Source organism: Tupaia chinensis, unplaced genomic scaffold, assembly GCF_000334495.1.
Source record: "Tupaia chinensis unplaced genomic scaffold, TupChi_1.0 Scaffold147433_1, whole genome shotgun sequence".
NCBI lineage: Eukaryota > Metazoa > Chordata > Mammalia > Scandentia > Tupaiidae > Tupaia > Tupaia belangeri.
The window spans coordinates 2,491,461-2,502,598 of record NW_006207284.1 but is presented as its reverse complement, the minus strand read 5'-3'; the positions used below and the strand labels follow the sequence as shown (position 1 = coordinate 2,502,598).

Here is an 11,138-nt window from a genome sequence, read left to right as displayed (position 1 = left end):
ATGCCCAAAATCTTGAGTGGAGAAGGAATTGTGGCAGGGCCATCCTCTCACGGGGGTTGGGGGGTGATGCTTTCTCAGTTTCTCTCTGTCTTTGTCGACTGCACACACTCCACAGTAAAATTAAAAATATAAAAATAAAAATTTGGAAATTATAAATATCTAGGTAAATGTTAAGAAAAAATTATTCTGGAGACCAGCAGTTAGCGTAATGGCTATGTCACTGGACTCCTGTGTAGTCGACCACGGTTCGCGTCCCAGACCTGGTGGCATTCACTCACATGGGGCACGTGTGCATATGTGCCCAAGATCCCGAGAGAATAGAGGAGAAGGGTTTGTAGTGTGACCATCCCCCCTGAAGAGTGATTTCTCACTTTCTGTCTCTCTGTCTTTCTGGCAAGTGCATGTGTCCTATAGCAAAAACCTCTCCAAAAAAGAAAAAATATCACTGTTGTAGATTTATTACCCACATAATAGAATTATATTATACCCACATAATAGAACCGCTCAATCTATACAGATCAGGAATTTGATATCTGTGGATGTAAAACTATGAACAATACCAACGGCTACTCTACAAATATTCAAAAACATATCATGTGCAACTGCACAAAGTAGCCTTAAAATTAATGGAAATTTACAAGGCATCAAACTTTAGCTCAACACAAGGAGGAATCTTTTTAAATACCAGAACTGTTCAGTTTAGCTGGTGGTATGGTGGTTAAAGTGGGTGATTCCCATATGGCTGACCGTGTGGCTTGGGTCCCATACCTGGCAGCTTAAAAATCATGCTGGGGACCAGTAGATGGAATAATGGTTATGTCACTCGACTCCCACATAGATGTCAGTGGTTCGAGTCCTGGACCCAGCAGCTTAAACTTCAAGTGGGGCACGCATGCATGTGTGCCCCAAATCCCAAGAGAATAGAAGAGAAGGACTATGGCATAGCCATTACCCCCTGGGGGGTGATTTCTGGCTATCTAGTTCTGTCTCTCCAGCAAGTGCACACGCCCTATAGCAAAATGAAAATCATGCTGGGTGCATTCGTGGCCAAAAATCCCAAGAGGAGAATGGAAGAAAAGGAACTGTGGCATGGCCATCCCCTTCCCTGTGGGGTGATTTCTCACTTTCCTTTTCTGTCTCTGTCTCTCTGGAGAGTGCATGTGCCTGTATAGGAAACTTAAAAAAAAAAAAAAATTACCTGATGCAGTATCTGACTTCGTATCAGGAGAAGTGGGTGGTATCTCACAAAGTTCAACATCTCTGGACGGAGAATTTTCAGAAGTGTTGTTAGGTTCATATGAGGCAGATGGAGTAGAGACTGAACTTTCTGTCTGGCTGTCATTTGCCACAGATGTTTCACCTTTTAGTGAATGCATCTAGGAAGTAGACAAATCGACATGAACCAGCAACCCTCCATATGAGTCTGTCCCATAGAATATCAAGTTTTAACTGCTACACCACTGTCTGGCCCCACAAAAAGATTGTTTAAGGTACACTGTTGACTTCTCTTCATATTTTAATTCAAAGAAAAAAATTAAAAGTTTATATTAGCCATTTACCCAAAGTAGATGGCAATAAGAAATTACTGAGAGGGAACCAGCAGTTGGTGTAATGGCTATGTCGCTGGACTCCCATGTAGCCGACCGCGGTTCGCATCCCGGACCTGGTGGCTTAAAACTCACGCCAGGCACGTGTGCGTGCATGCTCAAGATCCCGAGGGGAGAATGGAGGAGAAGGGATTGCGGCGTGACCATACCCCCTGGGGGGTGATTTCTCGCTTTCTGTCTCTATGTCTCTCTCTGTCTGTCTGGTGAGCATACGCGCCCTAGAGCAAAAACCTCTCCAAAAAAAAAAAAATTACTGAGAGTAGGGGGGCTGGCAAGTAGCTTGGTGGTTAAAGCACTGGACTCTCACATGGTCAACCATGGTTCATATCCCAGACCTGGCAGCTTACTTTCTTTCCTTTTCTCTCTCTCTGGTCAAATATAATAATAATAATAACAAATAAAATTAAATAAATAATTCTTCTAAAGAGAGAGAGATAATAAAAAATTAAATTACTGAGTGTAAAATCATAAGATACGTTAAGCAATATACATTTCAGACCTTAATCTGAATGCTACTTTCTTGGAGAAAGTAGTAATGACGTGTGTTAAGAACTGAGGTGGGGGAACCAGCAGTTAGCGTAATGGCTATGTCGCTGGATTCCCACGTAGTCGACCGCGGTTTGCATCACGGACCCGGTAGCTTAGAACTCACGCCGGGCGCGTGTGCGTGCATGCCCAAGATCCTGAGAGGAGAATGGAGGAGAAGGGATTGCGGCGTGACCATCCCCCCTGGGGGGTGATTTCTGGCTTTCTGTCTCTCTGTCTCTCTCTGTCTGTCTGGCGAGCGCACGCGCCCTATAGCGAAAACCTCTCAAAAGAAAAAAAAAAATTAAAAAGAACTGAGGTGAGACCAGCAGAAGGCATGATGGTTATGTCAGTGGACTCCCATCTAGTCAACTGCAGTTCAAGTTCAAGACCCAGCAGCTTAAAACTCATGCTTGTCATGTGCTAAAGATTCTGAGAGGAGAACGGAGAAGGGACTGTGGCATGGTCACCCCCCATGGGGAATGACTTCTCACTTACTCTGTCTTTCTGGTAAGCACATGTGCCATAAAGCAAAAATCTCCCCCCTCAAAAAAATAAAGAATTGAGGTAGGAGGTGTAAGAGAGAGTAAGTCACGGGAACCAGCAGTTAGTGTAATGGCTATGTCTCTGGACTCCCACATAGTCGACCATGGTTCGCGTCCCGGACCCGGTGGCTTAAAACTCACGCCGGGCGCGTGTGCGTGCGTGCCCAAGATCCCGGAGGAGAATGGAGGAGAAGGGATTGCAGCGTGACCATCCCCCCTGGGGGGGGATTTCTCGCTTTCTGTCTCTATGGCTCTCTCTATCTGTCTGGTGAGTGCCCACCCCCTAAAGCAAAAAAATCTCTCCAAAAAAAGAAAAAGAAAAAGAAAAAAAAAAAAAGAGAGAGTAAGTCACTTGAGGCTTGGCCTCAGTGGTCCAACATAGTAGGGTGTTACTCTGCAACGCTGAAAGCCATGTTCAGATCCTGGGTCAGCCTATACGTGTACCTATCATCCCTGATGGCTGGAAAAACTGGATAAAGGGAGGAAAGGGGGCAGTAGTGGCATGACAAGATCCAGTTGAGGGTACACATCTCTCCCTTTCTCATGAAAGAAGTAAATAAACAAACATGAAAATAATGTTGGTGGCATGATGGTTAAGGTGGTTGGATCACACATGGGCAACTGTATAGTCCAAGTCCAAGACTTGGTAGCTTGAGAAACACACTGGCCACATGCATGTGCATGCCCAAATGTCAAATGGGGAAGATTGTGGAGAAGGCACTGGAGGGAGGAGGGGTGCTTTCTCGCTTTCCCTTTCTTGCTTGCTGGCACTCTTTGGTAGGCACACAAGTGGTAAATTTAAAAAGACAAAATAGGGAACCAGCAGTTAGCATAATGGCTATGTCGCTGGACTCCCACATTGTCGACCGTGGTTTGCGTCCTGGACCTGGTAGCTTAAAACTCACGCCGGGCGCGTGTGCGTGCGTGCCCAAGATCCCGAGAGGAGAATGGAGGAGAAGGGATTGCGGCGTGGCCATCCCCCCTGGGGGGGTGATTTCTCGTTTTCTGTCTCTATGTCTCTCTCTGTCTGTCTGGCGAGCGCACGCGCCCTATAGAGAAAACCTCTCAAAAAAAAAAAAAAAAAAAAAAAACCACACACAAAGAAAGATAAAATGGAAGGAATACACGGGGGAAAAAATGTCACGCAAGTACTAAGTACAGGCACCTATAAAATCATAACACTACTTTCAAAACCCATCTAAGATACTATTTACTACCTTTTAAATTTAATGACATGGTAGTTTTATTAATATACAGAAACTTCAAAAATATCCCAATGTAAAACTCCTGGTATATCGTGCCTCTTATTTATAGAAAGAATAATTCTATTCCTTCTCACCTGTCGAACTTTGTGAATTCTTGTAACAAGTTCATCTGCAGAAATGCTTCCTGCTATTACTTCCAAGGGAATTCCACTGTCTCCAATAAAGAAACTAGATGGAACACACACTACAGGATCTGTATGGTTTAATTAAGTCTAATAATTCATATGAAACAAAAAGAGTATTTCATGAAACATTATTGAGTACAAAGCAAAATACTGTTGTGAATTTCACAACAGAATCTAACATGTTTATAAAATTATTTCAACTACTATTATCACTATGTATAAACTACATGTGATAAATTATAATTTATTTGCAAAGCATATCTGAGTATAAAATATCTACTACAGTCTCCTCTACCATAACCCTTTTATATCCACCTTGCTATCAGATGTGTCTTGCCAATTACTTATAACATCTCAACCAAACTGCTCCAAATCGCTTTTAGATATTCACTTTTTTTTTTTTTTGAGAAGTTTTTGCCATACGGCACGTACGTTCACCAGAGAGAGAGAGAGAGGAAAACGAGAAATCACTGCCAAGGTGTATGGCCACGCCGCAATCCCTTCTCCATTTTCCTCTCGGGATCTTGGGCACACATGCACATGTGCCTGGTGTGAGTTTAGGCCACCATGTCCGGGACTTGAACCACAGTCGACTACATGTGAGTCCAGCAACGTAGCCATTACACCATCTGCTGGTCCCGATATTTACATTTTTAAAACTCCCTATTCTGGGACCAACAAATGGTTATGTTGCTGGACTCCTGCAGGTAAAGTCCTAGACCTGGTGGCTTAAAACTCAATGCCATGGGACCAGCAGTTGGCGTAATGGCTATGTCGCTGGACCCTACCTATGTAGTCGACCACGGTTCGAGTCCCAGACCTGGCGGCTTAAACTCATGCTGGGCGTGTGTGCATGTGTGCTCAAGATCCCAAGAGGAGGGACCAGCAGTTAGCTATGTCACTAGACTCCCGTGGAGTCGAATGTGGTTCGTGTCCTGGTCCCGGTGGCTTAAAACTCACGCTGGGCTTGTGTGTGTGTGTGTGTGTGTGTGCCCAAGATCCCGAGAGGAGAACAGAGGAGAAGGGATTGTGGAGTGGCCATCCCCCCTGGGGGACGATTTCTCGTTTTCTGTCTCTTTGTCTCTGTCTGTCTGTCTGGCAAGCACACATGTCCTATAGCAAAAAAAAAAAAAAAAAAAAAACGAAAAAGGATCCCAAGAGAAGAATGGAGGAAAAGGGACAGCATTGTGGCCATCCCCCATGAGGGGTGATTTATCGCTTTCTGTCTCTCTCTTTCTGGTGAGTGCATGTACCATATAGCAAAAACAAAAACAAACAAAAACTCAATGCTAGACACATGTGCATACAGGCCCAAGATCCCGAGAGGAGAATGGAGAAGGGGCTGTGGTGTGGCCAACGCCCCTAGGGAGTGATTTCTCTCATTCTGTGTCACTGTTTCTCCAGCGATCACACGTGCCCTATAGCAAAAATCTCTCTTTAAAAAAAAAAAAAAAAAACACAAAACTCCCTATTCTTCCATTAGCTATAATGTATTATATTAAAAGACACTTAGTAAATGAAGTTTCCACAATCAACAGTTTATGATTTCCTAAATAAAAATGAATAATTTCTAACTTGCCTGAATTAACCAAAAGGTAAATAATCAAACAAACATACATACATGTATATACATATATACATATATACATATATATATATATTACACACGACCAAATTTTCATTGAAAGGATACAGATTTGTGAAAACTGCAGGCAGGCTTCACTGTAAAATAAAATCAAACATAAAAATCACTAAGTAGATTAAATTGTTTTCCCCATACTGAGTTGTCTTATAAAACTTACTGTACCAATCACAAATATTTTCCTGAAATTACCATTTCCTTTGATAGTATGCAGCTGAAGGAAAAAATGTAAATTCTTATTTCATAAGACTTTTCCTTTGGTTTATCTGTTTTATAATTTTCAAATTAAAGAACTATTTGTTCTTACAACCCACAAGCTGGTAATGGATCTGTTGGCTAAAAACGGAGTTAGTATCTGCCATGTTGCTTCCTCAGCAGCAAGTTAAGTCACCTGAACACAATATCCTAATCAATAACAAGACAACAAAATGACTATGACTTACTTGTGCATGGATATGAGTGGAAATAGGTGGAAGTATAAATGAAACAAAGTTGTCATGGATTAGTAATTATCCCTGCTGGTTGGCAAGTAACTACATTATACTACTCAATTACTTTCATATATATTTAAAATTTCCTATAATAAGAATTTATTTTAAAAGGCAGGGAAAAGAACGGAGAAACAAAACACACTATGGATATCAGGTACTATGAGGAATCTATAAATGTCCTTATTCCTATTAACTGAAACTGTTCAGTCCCCAAAAATAAGATTCAAAAGAGTGATTGACCTTTCAGGGATAGTCAATATATGATTTACAGTTACTTCCAAGGTTTTGGAAGCTGGAGATCAATTTTGTTTGCATTCCAAGTACATGTCACAGAGCTGCTTGGTAAACTAGGTGAATCTGACATTTTTTTCCAGCTTGACATAAAGGAAAATTTTGAAAACAGCAGTCAGAATTTATATTCCCAATGTGCTTACATGTCCAAAAATGTTAATATCAACATTTTTTTTTTTGAGATGTTTTTGCTATAGGGCGTGTGCACTCTCCAGAAAGACAAAGACAGACAGAGAGATAGAAAGCGAGAAATCACCCCCCAGGGGGGATGGCCATGCCACAATCCCTTCTCCTCCGTTCTCCTCTCAGGACCTTAGGCACGCACGCACACATGCCTGGCCTGAGTTTAAGCCACCGAGTCCGGGACTCAAACCGTGCTCCACTACATGGGAGTTCAGCCACATAGCTATTACGCTAACTGCTGGTCCCAACAACAACATTCTTATAGCCCAAGAGAATTGCCATAAATCATAACCAAAGACCCTGATTTATTTAGCCCATTCATCTAGCATGCACTTGCTGCTGCTTAGAATGCTGAAGTCACACAGGAGGCTCAAGTTCCATTCCTGGTCCACCTAGAAAAGCTGGTTGTGGTAGTGCATGCCTGTAGTCACAGCTACTCAGTAGGCTGAGGCAGGACAAATAAGGCAACACAGTGAGACCATACTGAAAGCCAGGTGTGGTTGTGTACGCCTGTGATCCCAGCTACTTGGGAGACTGAAGCAGGACAACTGAAACACAGCAAGTCCCTGTCTAAAATACCACTCACATGGGGACCAGCAGATGGTGTGATTAAGGTGCTAGACTCTCATATGGCAAACTGTGGTGTGAGTCCCAGATCTAGTGGCTCAAACATCATGCTAGACATGTGTTTGTGTGTGTGTGTACCCAAAATTCAGAGGAGGAATGGAGAATGAACTGTAGCATGGAAAAAGCCCCCCCACCCAGTGGTGATTTCTCACTTTCTCCCATGCCCTGGGAAAGTACACACACCCTATGAAAAAAATGTAAAAAAAAAAACATATACACACCACCTCCAACATAATACCATGATTATCCTGGGTTGTCTGAAAAGTTAGGATGCATTTTTGCATAGAAAATCAGAGAAAAATACATCATGATTTTTCTGATGACCCAATAAAATTAAAAAGTAATGAAATATTGGGACCAGCAGGTGGTGGGTTGTTTAAGAGTGTTGGACTCCCACATGGCCAACCAGAGTTCAAGTACCAGACCCTGCGGCTTGCTTTCTCACTTTCCCTCTCTTTTACTCTGTCCCTCTCTGGTCAAATTTAAATAAATAAATAAATAAATAAATGTTCAATAAAATAATTCTTTACAAATAAAAAATAAGAGTAATGAAATATTAAAATGTACGCAAACCTTTTGGTATCAATTTTAATAGCAACAAAACTGTTTGAAGATGCTTCTGTTACTTTCTCATCTTCCCAACTTGCAGCCATCTGTGTGGACTGCTCATCATCACCTGTAAAACATTTCAAGAATTTTTATAACAAAGATATCACCTATTGATTACAAATTATTTTCTCTAGAAAAATGGAATTTCAAATAATATAGCCCCACAGACACTATTTCTACCAAATTTGAAAACTACAAGAAGATTTCTAGGGGCCAGCAGGTGGCATGGTGTTTAAGGGCACTGGACTTCCACATGGCCGACTGTGATTCAAGTCCCAGACCTGCTGGCTTGCTTTCTAACTTCCCTGTTTCTCTCTCTCGCTCTATCACTCTCTGCTCAAATTAAAATAAATATATAAAGTTAAATAATTCTTTAAAAAAAAGAAGCTATCTAAATTATGATGCCAAAAAGTGTAATAATAAGTACTCATGGTGAAGTGAGCCAGACTTTGCAAGACGTACACTGTATATCCTCACTCAACATGTACCTAAAGTCTGTCCTTTCTGGTAGAAATAGCAAGATTTAGACAAAAGAGTAGACAGGATAAATTTATTAGATCATTGGCAAAGTCACGACATATTCTTCTATAAAAAAATGTGACATGTCAGGGCCAGCAGGTGACACGGTGATTAAAGTGCTGGACTCCCACATGGGCTAAGAATGGTTCAAGTCTCGGACCTGGCAGCTTGCTTTCTCAATTTTCCTCGCTCTGTCTCTCTCTGTTCAACTAAAATAATAATGATTCTGATAAATAAAATTAAATAATTATTAAAAAAAAAAAAGTGACATGACTTTCTGATGACCCAAGAGATACCAGATTGTATGTGAGGATTGTAGGTGATAGTGGGTGGGTGGGAGGGGCAAAGGAAATAAATACTGAAACCAGCAGATGGTGAAATGGTTATACTGCTGGACTCCCACATAGTTAACTGCAGTTCAAGTCCCGGATCCAGTGGCTTAAAATTCATATCAAGCACATGTGCGTGCAGAAAATCCTGAGATGAAAATGGAGAAGGGACTGCGTTGTGACCATCCCCTCTGGGGGTTGATTTCTCACTTTCTCTCTGTCTCTGTCAATCCCGTGAACACACATGCCCTATAGCAAAAACCTCTCTCAAAACAAAAGGGAATGTAGAGTTCTCTGTTTAAAAAAAAAAAAAAATTCTGGGTCAGCAGGTGCTGTAGTGGTAAAGGGTTGGACTCCCACGTGGTCAACTGTGGTTCAAATCCTGAACCTAGAGGCTTAAAACACACTGGGCACATGTTCACACGTGCATACCCAAAATCCCAAGAGGAAAATGGAGAAGTGATTGTGGAAGGGCGATTCCCCCTGGGAGCTGATTTCTTTCTCTTTTTTCTGAGAGGTTTTTGCTATAGGGCACATGCACTCACCAGAAAGACAGACAGAAAGCGAGAAATCAGCCCCTGGGAGGGATGGCCACGCAGCAATTCTTTCTCCTCCATTCTCCTCTTAGGATCTTGGGCACGTATGCACACACACCCAGCACGTTTGAGCCACTAGGTCCAGGACTCGAACTGCAGTCGACTACATAGGAGTCCAGTGACACAGCCATTACACCATCTGCTGGTCCCATGGGGGGTGATTTCTTGCTTTCTCTCTGTCTCTCTCCAGCAAGCACACATGCCCTATAGCAAAATATTCTGTAATTTCTGCTTTATAAAAATAAAAAAATTAGGGTCAGAAGATGGCATAGTGGTTATGACACTGGATCCCACATGGCTGACTTCACAGTCTGAGTCCTGAATATAGACTAGGTGGCTTGAAAAGCATGCCAGGCATATGTGCATGTATGCCCAAAAAAATTCCTGAATGGAGAAAGAAGAAGCTGCAGTATGCCCATCCTCCCCAGGGTGATTTCTCATGTTCTCTCTCGAGTGAGAGCACAGGAGCCCTAGAGCAAACTAAAATAAATAATAAGGGTTTTTAAAAGATTTTTGCTCTCTCCAGAGAGAGATAGAGAGACAGAACATGAGAAATCACCCTCAATGGGGGATGGCCACACCACAATTCCTTCTCTTCCATTCTCCTCTCGGGATCTTGGGCACACACACGCACATGCACCCTGTGTGAGTTTAAGCCACTAGGTCAAGGACTCGAACAGCGCTTGACTACATGGGAGTCCAGCAATGTAGCCATTACGCCAACTGCTGGTCCTATTAAATAATAATTTTTTTAAAAAAGAAGTCATGGACAGGAATGTGCAGTACCTGTTTTGCCTTTTGTACACATCATCTCCGAAAATAAGTTAATATCCTTCTTTTAGTAACACCTTTGTATTTAGTTTAACATATCCTCAATAAGGCATTTATTCTCCAGAATTCCTCCAAGGTAAATTGAAGCAGGTACAATTCTGTTAGTAGTTTTGGACTTGCCTTTCATTATAGGTATGCTAATTACAAAAATTATGTTGATACTCAGGAACCAGCAGTTAGCGTAATGGCTATGTCGCTGGACTCCCACGTAGTCGACTGCGGTTCGTGTCCCGGACCTGGTGGCTTAAAACTCATGCTGGGCGCGTATGTGCCCAGGATCCTGAGAGGAGAATGGAGAAGGGACTGCGGCATGACCATCCCCCCTGGGGGGTGATTTCTCGCTTTCTGTCTCTATGTCTCTGTCTGGCTGGCGAGCGCATGCGCCCTATAGCCAAAATCTCTCCCATAAAAAAGGGAGAAACTTAGGACCAGCAGTTAGCATAATGGCTATGTTGCTGGACTCCCACGTAGATGACCGTGGTTCGAGTCCCAGACCCAGTGGTTTAAACTCACGCCAGATGCGTGTGCATGCGTGCCCAAGATCCCGAGAGAACGGAGGAGAAGGGATTGCGGCGTGGCCATCCCCCCTGGGGAGTGATTTCTTGCTTTCTAGCTCTCTGTCTGGTGAGTGCACGTGCCCTATAGCAAAAACCTCTTAAAAAAAAAAATAGTTTTCAGGCCATACTTTTTGTTTTATGAAAATGAGATCACTATTTATCTCCTTTAAACTGCATTCTTCCCAGGTGTACCCCTGCTTTCCTGATTTATTCCACCCTTAGTCATTTCCAACTTAGTTAACTAACTCCATCCTTTTAGTTCTCGGGTCTAAAACCTTAGCTATCCTTGATTTCTGTTGACTATCTCCAAGATGTACTAAGAATGTAATAATTTCTTACCACATTAATTGCTACCATCTCATCTAGATGACTTACAATAGTCTTCAAATTGGTCTT

General features: G+C 42.3%; 1 protein-coding gene across 1 annotated transcript in view; it reads right to left on the bottom strand.

The window, feature by feature from the left end:
- The window catches only part of UBXN4 (UBX domain protein 4), a 52,411-nt gene that overhangs the window by 36,771 nt on the left and 4,502 nt on the right, over window positions 1–11,138 (bottom strand). Inside the window, exons 2-5 of the mRNA XM_006169721.3 lie at window positions 7,875–7,977; window positions 5,761–5,789; window positions 4,017–4,135; window positions 1,199–1,376 (exon numbers count right to left, since the gene is read on the bottom strand). Coding sequence (XP_006169783.1) covers window positions 1,199–1,376; window positions 4,017–4,135; window positions 5,761–5,789; window positions 7,875–7,977 — 429 coding nt within the window. The remainder of the gene's footprint in view (window positions 1–1,198; window positions 1,377–4,016; window positions 4,136–5,760; window positions 5,790–7,874; window positions 7,978–11,138) is intronic.